We start from the raw sequence: 16,605 nt of genomic DNA on the forward strand, positions 1-16,605 counted from the left end.
AAGCAAAAGAAAGATGGAAGGTTTTGAGGAGGAAGTGGTTGATTTAAATTCTTTTGGGTTCCTGCAGTAGGATTAGCAACTGTAATGATTGTAACAAGATCAGCCAGGTGGACCTCGCAGAGTATGAGTTTTCTGTTTGGGGCTATTAACCTGGTTTAATCAAGGAGCCCTGGCTGACAGATAAAATGATAAGTACCAGGGATATTGACACTGAATGAGGCAAAACTAAAGTGAAGGACTCTCCACGTATAAATATAGGATGACATGGGTCACAATACCGGCCTCTGTGCAATTATTTCAATAACAATGAGCTGATTGGCCTTAGTCTGTTTCATTAACTGTGATGGTTCAATAGGAAATAGAAATGACCTCAGCTACAATCTTTGTGAAAACTATTTGAAAGCAGAGATATCTTATTGGTCATTGGGCAGTCAGTGACATCAAAAGCAATATATTGAAAGATGTTATTAAACTGATGTTGTAGTAATGAAGTGGAGTTGAAATGTTCAGCACACTGGCACCACCTCTGCCGCGTGAATTTCCCAGACGACTGTAAAATATAGCAGCAGAAGTAGGCCATTTGGCCCATTGAGGCTGCTCTGCCATTTGATCATGGCTGACACATTTCTCAACTTCAATCTCCTGTCTTTTCCCTGTAACCCTTCGTCCTCTTATTAATCAAGGACACAGTGTGATCTGGTTTTGCAGGTATTGAAGGGTATGCCATTATTGCTTTGTAACAGCAAGTGATGGAACCAGTGTAAAACCTGCTGGTTACTATAACAAACCATCTTTAACTGATAGCAAGCTAAGAGTTGACTTCCGAGTTGTGACTCAGTGAAGCAGTTGGCTGAGGTCAGATGCCAGTGACCAAAACTGACTGACCAGGTCCTTCAGTTTATTTGTGTCCTTTTCTCTCATGTCTGTGGCATTGGGCTCCTACTCACCTTCCTGTTCAATTGCTGTTTGTCGTTCACTGTGCCGTCTGGTTCAGTGTTACAACCCCATTACTTACTTAAGTTGCAACCGAGAAACCGTCATGCATCTGTCTGGTTGGAAAGCAATCTTTACTTTGTACAAGTTAATTCATCTGCTTCAGTTCAGTCATTATATACACCATTCCTCTATCTTTGATATAGGTCACAAATACTGGCATGACTTACTTGGGACAGTAGCAGGTTCATGTGCCACACATTTGGGCGGCACGGTGGCACAGTGGTTAGCGCTGCTGCCTCACAGCGCCAGAGACCTGGGTTCAATTCCCGCCTCAGGCGACTGACTGTGTGGAGTTTGCACGTTCTCCCCGTGTCTGCGTGGGTTTCCTCCGGGTGCTCCGGTTTCCTCCCACAGTCCAAAGATGTGCAGGTCAGGTGAATTGGCCAAGCTAAATTGCCCGTAGTGTTAGGTAAGGGGTAAATGTAGGGGAATGGGTAGGTTGCGCTTCGGCGGGGTCGGTGTGGACTTGTTGGGCCGAAGGGCCTGTTTCCACACTGTAATGTAATCTAATCTAAACATTCCGATGACATTACAAATGTTAAAGCCTTTCATTTTCCTGTCTGAACGACTCAGGGTGACAGACACAGAAAGACAGAAATGTAGAAGATAGGAGCAGGGGAAGGCCATTCAGCCCTTCGAGCCTGCTCCACCATTCATCATGATCATGGCTGATCATCCAACTCAATAGCCTAACCCTGCTTTAACCCTTGACCTTTGATCCCATTCGCCCCCAAGTGCCATACCTAGCCACCTTTTGAATACATTCAATGTTTTGGCATCAGCTACTTCCTGTGGTAATGAATTCCACAGGCTCCCCACTCTCTGGGTGAAGAAATGTCTCCTCATCCCCGTCCTAAATGGTCCATCTTGAATCCTTAGACAATGATCCCTGGTTCTGCACACACCAACCATCAGGCACATCCTCCCTGTATCTACCCTGTCTACTCCTGTCTCTGAGATGTCCCCTCGTTCATCTGAACTCCAGTGAAAACAGAATGGAACACAGAACGTAGAACATTTCAGCGCAGTACAGGTCCTTCGGCCCTTGATATTGCGCCAACCTGTGAAACCAATCTGAAGCCCATCTATCCTACACTATTCCATTCTCATCCATATGTTTATCCAATGACCATTTACATGCCCTTAACGTCGGCAAGTCTACTACTTTGCAGGCAGGGTGTTCCATGCCCCTGCTACTCTCTGAGTAAAGAAACTACCTCTGACATCTGTCCTATACCTATCACCCCTCAATTTAAAGCTATGTCCTCTCATGCTAGCCGTCACCATCCAAGGAAAAAAGCTCTCACTGTCCATACTATCTAACCCTCTGATTATCTTATATGTCTCAATTAAGACACCTCTCAACCTTCTTCTCTCTAACGAAAACAGCCTCAAGGCCCTGAGCCTTTCCTCATAAGATGTTCCCTCCGTACCAGGCAACATCCTAGTAAATCACCTCGGAACCCTTTCCAAAGCTTCCACATCCTTCCTATAATGTGGTGACCAGAACTGTACGCAATACTCCAAGTGCAGCCACACCAGAGTTTTGTACAGCTGTAGCATGACCTCGTGGCTCTGAAACTCAATCCCTCTACCAATAAAAGCTAACACACCGTACGCCTTCTTAACACGCTATCAAGCTGGATGGCAACTTTCCGGGATTTATGCACATGGACACCGAGATCTCTCTGCTCATCTACACCACCAAGAATATTACCATTATTCCTGTTCCTCCTTACAAGATGAATCACCTCACATTTTTCCACATTAAACTCCATTTGCCACCCCTCAACCAACTCAGCAGCTTATCTATGTCTCTCTGGACCCCGCAATATCCTTCGACACTATCCACAACTCCATCGACCTTAGTGTCATCCACAAAATACTAACCTATCCTTCTACGCCCTCATCCACATCATTTATAAATTAACAAACAGCAGTGGACTCAAAACAGATTCTTGTGGTACACCAGTAGTAACTGAACTCCAGGATGAATATTTCCCATCGACCATCACCTCTGTCTTCTCTCAGCTCTCCAATTTCTGATCCAAACCACTAAATCAGCCTCAAATCCCTACCTGCATATCTTGTGCAGTCACCTACCATGGGAACCCCTTATCAAACGCCTTACTGAAATCCATATACACCACATCAACTGCTTTACCCTCATCCACCTGTTTGGTCACCTTCTCAAAGAACTCAGTAAGGTATATGAGGCATGTCCGACCCTTCACAAAATCGTGTTGACTTTCCCTAATCAAATTATTCTTTCAATATAGATAGATTGGAGATTGGGTGGAGAAATTATTATAAATCCTCTCTGGGTGTAGATTTGCTCACTGAAGGTGGAAGGTTCATTTTCAGACATTTCATCACCATACTAGGTAACATCTTCAGTGAGCCTCTGAAGGTTTCTTTGGGTTGGTGATGTCATTTCCTATGGTGATGTCGTTTCCTATTGTGATGTCATCAAAGAAACCCAAACATATAAATAGAAAGCAGGAATCATCAGCAGGGCTTCGCCCGGAGGCTCACTGAAGATGTTACCTAGTATGATAACAAAATGTCTGAAAATGAACCTTCTAGCTCAGCGAGCAAACTTACATCCAGAATCTCAACCTGAGCTGCAAATCTTCTCAAAACCCAAAAAATTCCATCTCTCATAATCTTTTCCAACACTTTACCCACAACCGAAGTAAGGCTCACTGGTCTATAATTGGTCTATAAGGCTCACTAGTCCAGGGTTTTCTCTCCTCCCCTTCTTGGAGAAGGGGACAACATTTGCTATCCTCCAGTCTTCTGGCACTATTCCTGTAGACAATGATGACATAAAGATCAAAGTCAAAGGCTCAGCAATCTCCTCCCTGGCTTCCCAGAGAATCCTGGGATAAATCCCATCTGGCCCAGGGGACTTATCTATTTTCACACTTTCCAGAATTGCCAGCACTTCCTCCTTATGAACCTCAATCCCATCTCGTGAATCTCTCCTGATCCATCAGTCCCACCATTCTTGGAATCAGCCCGGGAAACCATCACTGCTCTCCCTCGAGGACAAGAGCATCCTTCCCCAGAAAAGGAGACTGAAACTGCACACAGTATTGTAGGTGTGGCTCAATATACATAACTGGTCTGGAGGAAGGTATAGTTGGTCTGAGTAGTAGGTTTGCAGCTGACACTAAGATTGGTGGAGTAGCAGATAGTGAAGGGTCCTGTCCGAGAATGCAGTAGAATGTCGATAGATTGGAGATTGGGTAGAGAAATGGCAGATGAAGTTCAATCCAGGCAAATGCAAGATGATGTATTTTGGAAGATCCAAACATCAATTATCTGAATTTCGGATTATCCAAACAAGAACTCAAGGTCTAATAAAAGCTTTATTAAATTTAAATAAAAGCACAATGAGAGCAGGCAGCCTGTGCTGGTGGTGGGAGCAGGAACAGGGTCATCACGAAACCCTAATCAGTTATCCGAACCGAATACTCCCCGCCAACCCCCTTCTCATTCGCTAATTGAGGTTATTCTGTATAGGGTAAATGGAAAAGTCCTCGGGAAAATTGATGTACGGAGAGATGTGGGTGTTCAGGTCCATTGTTCCCTGAAGGTGGCAACGCAGGTCAGTAAAGTGGTCAAGAAGGCATATGGCATGCTTTCCTTCATTGGATGGGGTATTGAGTACAGGAGTTGGCAGGTCAGGTTACAGTTGTAAAAGACTTTGGTTTGGCCACATTTGGAATACTGCGTACAGTTCTGATCACCACATTGCCAAAAGTATGTGGATACTTTGGAGAGGGTGCAGAGGAGGTTCACCAGGATGTTGCCTGGTATGGAGGGCGCTAGCTATGAGGAGATGTTGAGTAGATTAGGATTATTTTCTTTGAAAAGGCGGTTGAGGGGGGAACCTCGTTAAGGCCTGCAACATCATGAGAGGTATAGACAGGGTGGATAGCAAGAAGCTTTGTCCCCCAGAGTGGAGGACTCAATTACTCGGGGTCATGAGTTCAAAGTGATGGGGGGGAGGTTTAGAGAGATATGCATGGAATGTTTTTTCCACCTGCTGCACCTGCATGCTCACCTTCAGTGACTGGTGCATGAGGACACCCAGGTCCTGCTGCATTCTACCCTCATTGACCATCGCACTGGCCAGGGTTCTATACTTTTAACAATGAACTATTTTTAGTACAAAGAAATCAGTTCTAATCACAAGAAAACAGCATATTAATTAACAACTCAAAACTCACTAACTTAAATTCCCACCCTTCTTCAGCCTGTCTATGCACACACCTGCAGACACAGCCAAAGGGGAAGAACATCGATGTTATGGGAAGAAACAAGAGAATAAAGGGAGCACGGTTTAGTCGTGCCCTCCACAGAATTTAATGAGTTGTCTCTTTACATCTTCTGAGTCCTTCTAATCAGAGAAAGTCAATCGATATAATCCAGAAAATCACAGGCTGGTGATCCTTACATCAGTCAGGACAGGATTTACTCGCATTCGGAATTATGCAGCAGAGCTTTGTGTGGGAAGGTCGTGTCTCATAAACAGTATTAACCTTTTTGGGGAAGTGACAAAGATGATTAATGAGTGCAGGGCTGTGGATATTTTCTATATAGACTTTAGCAAGGCCTTCATGACAAGGTCCCTCCTGATTGGCTGATCCAAAAGGTGAAGTCACATGAGATTTGCAATGAGCTGGTAAGGTGGATATGGAACTGACTTGTTCACAGAAGACAGGGAGACAGTGCAAGGGTGTTTTTCTGACTGGAGATCTGTGATCAGTGATGTTCCACTGTTATTTGCAATATACACTGTACAAATGATCCGGAAGAGAATGTAGCTGGCCTGACAAGGAAGTTTGCAGATGACACAAAGACTGGGTGAGCTGTAGATAATGAAGAGGATTGCCACGGGGTACAGCAGGATAGAGATAGACTGGAGCAAATTACTGAAATCAAAGAAGGTGGAGATCACAGCGGGTCAGCCAGCATCCATGGAGACACAGCAAACTAATGTTTCGAGTCTAAATGACTCTTCGTCAGAGCTGAAGTGTGGCTGGGAAGAGTGGAATGCTGGGGGAGGATGAATGTTGATGGTTCAGATTAAGCGATCTGATCACCCCCAGCTCTGCACCTCCTCCTGACTAGTTCCTAAATGCTGCCCCTTCCACAATTCCACTCCGCTCTTATCTCTCCCCCCCCCCCCCCCCCCCTCCTGAGGTTCACAGCCACATTCCTGATGAAGGACTTTTGCCCAAAACATCGGGTCTCCTACTCTTCGAATGTTGCCTGGCCTGCTGTGCTTTTCGAGCACCACTCTCAACACTACTTCTTCAGTCTCTCTCAGTCACTGGGTGGACTCAGCAGTCTATTGGCAAGTAACGCAAAAGAATCACTCTGCAAGGAATCGGAAATATTGTGTTTTTGAGTCTTTCTATCGCTATATTGTTTTCACACACACTGTCCACCTGCCCACAAGTCAATCAGACAGTTTCCATCATGTGGATAACTCTGGACCCACACTGCTAGTCCTGATTAAAAGACCAATCAGCTGTTTGTATCTGTGTAAACATTCACTAACCCACAGTACTGACAGGGAGCTGCAGTCCTCCCAGTGTAAATACAATTCACAATGAGTTTCACAAACTCGTCTTAATGCTGCAACATCTCCTTCCACAGTTTTCTTGGTTTAAAGCAGTAACTGTTTCATTTTTTGTTCGTAACCCAAAAATAAAGAAATATAAAACCTGTGATTGTTACAACCCAAGTGCATTATTTTTTAACTGGATTGTGGTTGGTGAGGGAATCCCAGCAGTTTCTGAAGCTGCTGTAATGATGTAACTATTGATTTCACATCTTTATTGATCACTACAGTACTTGTTTCAAAGCTAATTAAATCTTATTTATTGTGCCAACCTTCCTGAAAACCTGACTCTCTGGGTCAGGAGAGAACTCCTGACTGATTAATGAAAATGAATAATTTGCAATTAAATAGCATCTTTCAGAATGTCCCAAAGGACAGAACAGCCAATTACTACATGGGCTATGAGATAGGAAATCACTGTTGTCCTTTACGATCAGAAGCAACCAATCTAATTACAGCAAGTTCCCAGAAATGGAAATCTGATAGTCAGCAGATCACTTGTTTTTGTGATGTCAGATAAGAGATAAATATTCCCGGCTGAGATTTTCTCTGCTTTTCCTTAAGCATGCCAAGTTCTTGACTGAGTTTCACATCCACCTTAAAGGACATGCAGAGCCTTTGGTTTATAATGTGTACATCCAAGAGGCAGTCTGAGACCAATCAGGGAGAGAGAGTCGGGGGTCATCGGGCTGGGGCAGAGTGATGTGAAGAAGGGGGACAAGTACAATCAAGTAGGACATGGGAGGAGAAAGGTAAGGAAGGCCACGGTGTGGGAGGGAGAGAATCAGATGTACTGTTGTGGGGAACCAGAGGGAACCAGGTAGATTTTTAGGGTCCACAGGAGGCAGGGGAAGATGAGACTCAGGCAGCTGCTGGGATTAGTTATGATGGGAAAGATAGGGCAGACAGGGCAGTCACGAGGAGGAGTGTTTGCAACAACAGCACAGCCCAGGACTGCCAGAGGGTTGGGACTGGGTGCGAGGAAGCATATGTTGATATCTCCACAAACTTCCCATACTCCTCCTGAGTGCCCTTAATCAGCAAACACTGCCTGGGCCTGTGGGTAGTGAGGGAGTGATAGGCCAAGGGAGTGAGTGAAAAAGTGTGGTAATGAATCTCCCCTCCCCCCACCTTACCCACTCCACCCTCCCCTCTGACCTATCACTATCACCCCCCCCATCTTCATCTGCCTATCATCTTCCCAGCTACCTTCCCCCCCAGCTCCATCCCCTCCTATTTATCTCTCAGCCCCCTTACCCACACCCCCCACATTCCTGATGAAAAGCTTATGCCCGAAACGTCGATTCTCCTGCTCCTTGGATGCTGCCTGGCCTGCTGCGCTTTTCCAGCAACACATTTTCAGCTCTGATCTCCAGCATCTGCAGTCCTCACTTTCTCCTCTAAGTGGTGAAAATGGAGAGATAAGCCTGCCACATATCCATTCTTCATCCCTAGCCCTGTAAGAGTCCATTGATAAATCGAGGAAGGAGCTGAGGGAATTTCAGGCTGAATGGCAACCCATTGACACCTCCCCCTACCCCACCTCCCCCCTCACCAACCCTGCCCGACTGTGTGACAAGCTGAGCCAAATCAGAATGTGTGCCACCAGAGATGACTCAGGGTCAGTGTTAGTCAAAGCCAACCTTGTTAATTTAGCATCAGTCTTTAACAATCTGGATCTGGGGCTGATCTGTGTCTCTCTGGCTCACCAGAAAAGGGCTTTACTTTTATATTGTAATCAGTCAGGCTCCTCAAAAAAAAGTATGTCTCTCAATGAATTTGTCTTTGAGCTGCCTTGTCCAGTCTGGAGGCAAATAGAGTCACCATTTTGGAAACAGCAAGATCCCATAAACAAGCCTGAAGAGTATTTGATTCACTTGTTTTTATTGGTATTGATTGATTTGGGGTATGGATCAGGAAAGCCCAATGTTGTATTTTACATAACTGTTGAATTTTTAATTGCTGCAGGACCTGGTTTAATGCTTTGCAGCAATAGCAGCATTAACAATACAGGAACTATTTCACTGGAGTAGCAGGCTTTTGCAATAAGAGTTTAAACTGCCAACTTGGTGATGCAGAGAGAGGAATTCCATCGACTGATTCAAGGTGACCAGGAGTGACAGTCCCTGCCTCTGTAAAGTTTAATCATTCTCACAGAACCAGAACTTGCCCCAGTTCATCTGGATCTTTGAGCACAAGAACACTGTCATGTCCCACTCGTGGTGATAGATGAGGTGCATTTATCCTAAACAGGTTAACAGCTAAACTAAAATAGTCCGGACAGCAGCTTAACACAAATTCATAAAGTAGGTCACTAAAATTAGCCTGCTGAGGAGATGAAACTAGGAGCAATTTGATGTGAAACTCCCTGTCCTCAATGCCTTCATTGCTTTTCAAGGAGAAGTACTTCAATATTGGCCGAGTTTTCAAACATATCTAGGTTGGTTGACTATCGGTTTCAACACCAACTACTCTGCTGCATTTTAAAGTAGTCCGCTCATTTTTAGTCTACTCACAGTTCCAACCTTCCCCTTCATAAAATACATCAACTCCTTTACAAGGGAAATCTGAAGTATCTTTGCAATCTTTTTGACTGCAAGAATTCATCTAATGGTAACTGTACTTGCCCTGTAGAGTTCTTTACGCTGTTGTTGTTATTTCTGCTTGATTACAGTCCTGCTGTTATTAAAGAGACAGTCTTTGGATTGGAAAACCAGGGACCAAAGCGGAAACTTTACAGTGCAGTTCCTGGAAGGCAGTTTATTGTGTTAAGGTCCTATCAGCCTCAAGGAGATGGGGAGATCCCTCTCAACAAAGGAGATCGGGTGAAAGGTCAGTGCTCATTACATTCTTGCATAATGACCCAATAAAGAGAACACATCCAGCACTTCACTTTTTCTCAAATCACTAGCAATTGTGCATTCAGGCTCTTTGAGTAAGTTTTTGATCATCTGTCCTAATATCTCCATAAGGAGATTGATGTCACCACCTCTGTTGTTTCTCTATATTAAAAACACCTCTGTTGCTGTTATTAAAATTTATTTTTAGTTCACAATCAAACTCTTAGATTACAAAAATTATACACAATATCCTGCTGTCATTCATGGATATAAAAATAATGTGACAGTATTGCATTTTGACACAATACTCATTTATTTTAATGCTTACATCATAATAACTGCTTTAAACTCCTTATTTAGAGGAAATGATGTTCCGGTCTGAGCCAATTCAGTTAGGAAGGAAATCAAGAAGTGCTTGCTATTATTATAATTACACACGCTGTTATTAAAGACATTATAACAGAGCACTTGGGTAAGTTCAGATTAATCAGGCAGAGCCAACATGGGTTTGCGAAAGGGAAATCACATTTTAACAAAGTTAGTGGAGTTTTTTTGAAGATATAAGAAGCTGGGAACAAAGAGGAACCAGTCGATGTTTTGTACTTAGATTTCTGGAAGGCATTAAATAAAATACCACAACGAATGTTATTGTGGAAAATAAAAGTTCATGGTGTAAGGGGTAATGTATTAGAATAGAAGATTGGCTGGCTAAGTAGACAGTATTGTAAACAGGCTTTTTTCAAATTGGCAAAATGTAATCAGTGCTGTTCCATGGGAATCTCAGCTCTTCACAATTTATAAAAATAACTTTACAGAAAGGATGGCACATTTGTTAAATTTGATAATGACCACAAAAAAGTTCAGAAAATAAATTATAAAGAGGATACTAGGAAGTTATAAAGGGATATAGACAGGTAAGTGAGTGGGCAAAGATTTAGTGGCAAATGGAGTATAAAGTGGGAAAATGCAAAATTGTCTAGTTTTGGCAGAAAAAATATAAAGGAATCATATCCTCTCAATAGTGAGAGACTGTAGATGGATCTGGGTGTCCTACTGCATGAACTGCAAAATGTTGATATACAAGTACAGCAAATAATTAAGCAAGTTAATCAAATGTTGTTGTCAGGGGAATTGAACACAAGAATATGGAGACAATGTTTCAATTACGCAGGCCACTGCAATGACCACACTGTAATACTGTGCATAGTATCAGTCTCTGTATTTAAGGAAGGATGTTGAAGACCGTTCAGAAAAAGTTTACCAAACTCTGACACAGAATGGGAGAGTTGTGGTATGAGGAAATGTTGGACTGCTAGGGTCATACCTGCTGGAATTTCGAAGAGTAAGAGTTGACATGATTGGAATATGTAAAATTCGAGGGGTGGATGTCGAGAGGATGATTCCTCTAATGGAACAATCTAGAACTGATAGTTACTGTTTAAAAGTCAAAGCTTGACCATTTACAAGAGAGATTCAGTAAAACCTCTTTCTTTCTCTCAGATGGTTGTAAGGCTTTCGAACCCACATCCTGAAATGGGAGTGGAAGCAGAGATCTTGAATATATTTAAGGCAGTGGTGATAAGATTCTTGATAAACAGGGGCATGAAAAGTTATTGGGTTGGTGCAAATGTGGATTTGATGTCACAGAGAGATCAGCCATGATTGAACTCCATGATGGAATTGATACAAGGAGATGAATGGCCAATTCCTGCTACTAGTTTGTTTGGTCACGTGAACTTACTTTTGGAGAAATGTGAATTTGAATTTGGAATTCTCTTCCCCAAAATGTAATGGCCACTGGGGAATGTAGCTATCAGCTGTAGCTATCTGGACTCGGATGATCGACTTTAATTAGGAAAGGGAACTTAAGTTCAAATGAGAAAACTAAGTTGGATCAATAGGAACGGCTGGTCAAGCTTCAGATCCTGCTCCTCTCCCCATCAATGTCAAGATGAGAGAAGTGGGTAAACAGACACTGGAAAGGGAAAGAACACATAGACCCTCGTTCCAATCCTGTTGCACGAATATAAATCATCTTCTCAGCACATACTATCAGGTACATCTGGGTGCTGACGAGGGCTTCTCTCTGAAAGGAAATCCCACAGTCATGTGCTTCTGCATCATGTGCCAATCATTATCAAAGCCCCTCTCTGAATGAGAGATCATCAATGGTTCTTAGGAATAAAGCACAGAAAGAGGCCATTCTGCCCATCATTTTTGAACTGGCTCACTAAAAGAGTATTGTGGCTAAGTGCCATTGAATGCTAATGACTCTATAGTGCAGAAGTGGGCTCATTTATCAGAAATATAGGCTACATGTAGTTCCTTCTTGTGTAAAGGAATGAGTGAGTACCTCAGATGACATATTCTACTCAGCTCATTTCATTTTCAATAAAGCTTGATCATTGGTACTACTTTTTATTTAATCATCTCAACTGTTAATTGATTCAAAGGTTAGAAAAGTAAAACTGAAAGGGGATTCCTAATAAATGTATGCAAAGTCTGAGCACTTTGGCTGGTCATTCAATTCTCCTTGAAAATGTTCCTGATCAAGATGTTGTCGTTTGTATCAGGGGATATCTGGACAGCCTGAAGGAAGATAAAAGGGGCAGACAGTCACTGTGCAAGTCTTGTTGTTTCTGTCAGGTATTGACCTTCCTATACAGCTCCTGAGCTGCAGCTCCCTGGGTACCAGTACTTACAACAGAAAGATATCTAATCCCCACCGTTTGGTTTGATAGCTTCAATAATATCACCTTACTTCATAGATTGTTAACAATACTAGTTACTTCCAGAGGGTATTTTTCCTGAAGTTGTTCTAGACACTTTGTTTGTCTCGGATAGGCAAGACTATCCCTGAAAAATAGTTGGCTGCATTGATAGGGTTACAGGGTTGGAGAGGAGATGAGGGTAATCTTGGGAACAACATATGAAGACCCTAAAATTTCACAAGATATCACTTCAGCCCGTCTGGGGCCTATTGCCTTCTTAGCTACCTTGCCCCCCTAGCCCCACTCTCCCTCCCATGTATCTCTCAGCCCCCCGGCCCACAAGCTTCATTCCTGATGAAGAGCTTATGCGCGAAACACCGATTCTCCTGCTCCTCGGATGCTGCCTGACCAGCTGTGCTTTTCCAGCACCACTCTCTAGCCCTCGTCAGGATTCAACGAGAGTTTGAGAGAATCAGGAAGAAGGCACTTGCTTTGCAAGGGGCTGGCAGTATGGACACGTTATCTGATATTGGGGAAGGGGGAGGTTTATGTCAGGGACCACATCAGGTGCTGAGCTACTGTCTAAAACTGAAATTGCACTCTTCTTTCTGAGGCTGCACTGGTGCGGACCTCCCAGCCTGTTAAGCTGCTGATCCAGGAGGATCTGTTTAGGCTGTATCCATCATTAAGACAGAAGCAGGAAAACATTTTCTAAATTTGCAGGCTACAAAACCCAAACTGGGTAAACCAGAAAATGAGAAAAAGAAATGGAAAGATCTTGTATTTTCCTCATATTTTGGTACATGCTGATGAGGGTCCCAAAGGCTATTAGGAAAAAATTTCTTCTGAAGTTCATTCCCTGTTATTATGTTCATCAGTTTGTAGCAGCCAATTTTTACACCTCAAAATCCCAACAAGAAGTGAATAACCAGATCAATTGTGTTTAATGATGTTGGGTAACTGAAAGGTGTTTGCCAAAACACCAAGGTTTTTTAAGAGCATCTGGAAGCAAATTGGGATTTTAGATAAAGATCCACCATGAACTAATTCAATGGTTGGTTTCCTGTTGATCTAACAGGTGATTGATTTCAGTCCAAATAGCAAATCCAGAGCCTTACCAATGATCCCAATCTCCTCCAGCTCCGAAACAATGGGAGAGCTGCAGCGTCTTACTTTTCATTAGAGTCAAGGCTGAATCCAATGTTATGTTATACAGCACTGTTTGTCTTATGCCATTGTCTTTCCCATTTCTTCCTGTCTTTACGTCCTCAATGATATTTACCAAGGTAACTCAGTTAGGGGAAGATGGTAATATCATAGATTAACAGTCCAGAGGCCCAAACTCTGGAGACACATTTTCAAATCCCACAACAGTAGCTGCTTGGATTTAGTTCCATGACTAACGTACTGCCTTTGTGACATGCCCTCATTATCGCCTGATTTATTCTCCGTCCCACCATGTAGCTACTGTCAGGGGTTTATAGACAATTCCTACCAGTGTCTTCTTTCTCCCTTTAGTCCTTAACTCCACCCTTAAGGATTTTACAGGTTCCAATCCATGATCATTTTGTGCTGTCATATTTATTCTATCCTACACCAACAATGCTATTCCAACACCCTCTGTTTCCTGTCTGTCTTTTCAAAAGGTCAAACATCCCTGAATATTTTATTGTTCAGTTTTGAACCCCTTGTAAGTGCTGGCCCAGCAAAGCCCACATCCGAAATAAGTCACGTTCAGTTGAAAACAGAAAGCTTGGCCTTTAGTCTGACAGCGTTATGATATAACCTGATCTCCACTGCCCTTGTAAACTTTCCCGCAGTGTCATTCTATTGCTCAGACATGACCTTTGCCAATTTAAATATCAAGTATGTAACAATTCATAAGAAATTAGAGAACCATAGAATCCCTGCGGTGTGGAAGCTGGCCATTCAACCCATCAAGTCCACACCACCCCTCTAAAAAACATCCCATCCAGACAAGAAATGGAGGCTAGAGAACTCAGGGAAATAAATATTGATGTTTTGAAAATGGTGGAAGAAAGTGAGGGGTGCAGATGCTGGAGATCAGAGTCAAGAGTGTGGTGCTGGAAAAGCACAGCAGGTCAGGCAGCATCTGAGGAGCAGGAGATTCGATGTTTTGGGCATAAGCCCTTCATCAGGAATGTTTTGAAAATAGTTCTCATCGCAGAAAAGGAAGTGTTTGAGCTCCTAGAAAACATGAAGGAGGATAAATGTCCAGGACCTGATCAAGTATATCCCAGATGTTGTGGGAAGTTAGGGAGGAAATTGTGGGGCCCTCACAGAAATATTTATATAATTCATAAATGTAGATGAGGTTTCAGGGCACTGGAGGGTGGCTAATATTGTGCCTTTATTTAAGGAAGGCTGTAAGGAAAAGCTTGGGAACTATAGACCCATGAGCCTGACATTGGTGTTGGGTAAGTTGTTGAATGTGATTCTGAAAGATAGGATTTACATGCATTTGGCAAAGGCAAGGAATTTTGAGGGATAGTCAGCGGTTTGGTGTGAGGGAAATTCTGTCTCACAAACTTGATTGGGTTTTTTGAGAAAACAGATTGATGAGGTCAGAGTGGTAGACTTTGGATGGACTTTAATATGAACTTTTGAGAAGGTTCCACATGGGAGACTAATTAGTAAAGTTAGATCAGAACAAAGAACAAAAAACAAAGAAAATTTACAGCCCAGGAAGAGGCCCTTCAGCCCTCCAAGCCTGAACCAATCCAAATCTACTGTCTACACCTAATTCCTAAGCATCTGTATCCCTCTGCTCCCCACCTACTCATGCACCTTATATGAATCTACCGTGTCTGCCTCTACTACCTCCGCGTTCAGCACGTTCCAGGCACCTACCACCCTCTGTGTAAAGTACTTTCCACGTGTATCCCCCTTAAACTTTTCTCCTCTCACCTTGAACGCGTAACCTCTCGTTATTGAATCCCTATCCTGTGAAAAAACTTATCTCTATCCATCCTGTCTGTACCCTTCATGGTTTTGTAGATCTTGAAGATCACATGGGATTCTGGGTGAGCTTGCCAATTAGATATAAAAATTAGTTTTACGGTAGGAGACCGAGGGTAGTGGTGCAGGGTTGTTTTTAGGACTGGAAACCTGTAACCACAGGATTGTTCCAAAGAGATTTGTTTCTAGGTCCACTGTTGTTTGTAATTTATATCACTGATTTGGGTGAGAATATAGAAGGCATGGTTAGTAGGTTTGCAGATGACACCAAAATTGGTGGCATTGTAGAAAATGAAGAAGGTTTGCTAAGATTATAATGGGATCTTGATCAAATGGGTCAATGGGCTGAGGAATGAATGATGGAGTTTAATTTGAATAAATGTGAGGTATTGCATTTTGGTAAAACAGACAAGGACGGGACTTATACAATTAATGGCCGGGCCTTGAGTAGTGTTGTAGAACAGAGAGACCTAGAGATTAGGGTACATAAGTTCTTTGAAATCCGCGTCACAGTTAGACAAGGTGGTGAAGAAGGCATTTGGCGCACTTGCCTTCCTTACTCAAACCTTTGAGTATAGGCGTTGGGACATCATGTTGAGCTTGTACAGAAGATTGGTGAGGCCTCTTCTGGAGCACTGTGTCCAATTCTGGTCACCCAGTTATAGGAAGGATATTATAAAACTGGAGAGGGTTCAGGAAAGATTTACCAGGTTGTTTCCAGGACTGGAGGGCTTGAGTTATAAGGAGAGGCTGGATAGACTGGGACTTGCTTCACTGGAATGTACGAGGTTGAAGGGTGACCTTATAGAAGGCCGTAACATGAGGGCATTGATAAGGTGCATAGCAAAGATCTTTTCTATAGAGTGGGGGAGTTCAAAACTGGGGGGCATATTTTTAAGGTGAGATGAGAAAGATTTATAACGGATGTGAGTGGCAACTTTCTGACACAGAGAACGATTTGCATGTGGAATGAACTGCCAGAGGAAGATGGTGGATGCAGGTACAGTTATAACATAAAAGACATTGAGATAAGTACATGAATAAGAAAAGTTTAAGGGGATATGGGTCAAACAGGTGGGATTAGTTTAATTTGAGAACATGGTTGGCATAAACTCGTTGGACTGAAGGGTCAGTTTCTGTACGATATGATTATGACTCTCTAACCCACCTCCCTATCCTATCCCTGTAACCCTGCATTTCCCATGGCTAATCCACCTGGCCTGCACAACCCTGGATACTACGGATAGTTTAGGATGGCCAATCCACCAAATCTGCACATCTTTGGATTGTGGAAGGCAACCAACATTGAGAGAGAATGAATGTGCAAACTTCACACGGACAATCGTCCGATGCTGGAAAACTCCTCTGTTCTTTCTTATAACATACTTTGATTTAAAAAGTGGAATAGATCATGCTAAAATAGAATCACAAGAATTTCATG

General features: G+C 42.9%; 1 protein-coding gene across 7 annotated transcripts in view; it reads left to right on the forward strand.

The window, feature by feature from the left end:
* The window catches only part of LOC122557603 (SH3 and multiple ankyrin repeat domains protein 2-like), a 1,564,835-nt gene that overhangs the window by 582,998 nt on the left and 965,232 nt on the right, over positions 1-16,605 (forward strand). For all 7 annotated transcript variants that reach the window (XM_087996234.1, XM_087996235.1, XM_087996236.1 and 4 more), the window contains one exon: positions 9,309-9,466. In XM_087996234.1, the coding sequence (XP_087852360.1) occupies positions 9,309-9,466 (158 nt within the window). The remainder of the gene's footprint in view (positions 1-9,308; positions 9,467-16,605) is intronic.

Source organism: Chiloscyllium plagiosum, unplaced genomic scaffold (assembly GCF_037043375.1).
Source record: "Chiloscyllium plagiosum isolate Xiang-an unplaced genomic scaffold, Cpla_swu_hap1 HiC_scaffold_18, whole genome shotgun sequence".
Classification (NCBI taxonomy): domain Eukaryota; kingdom Metazoa; phylum Chordata; class Chondrichthyes; order Orectolobiformes; family Hemiscylliidae; genus Chiloscyllium; species Chiloscyllium plagiosum.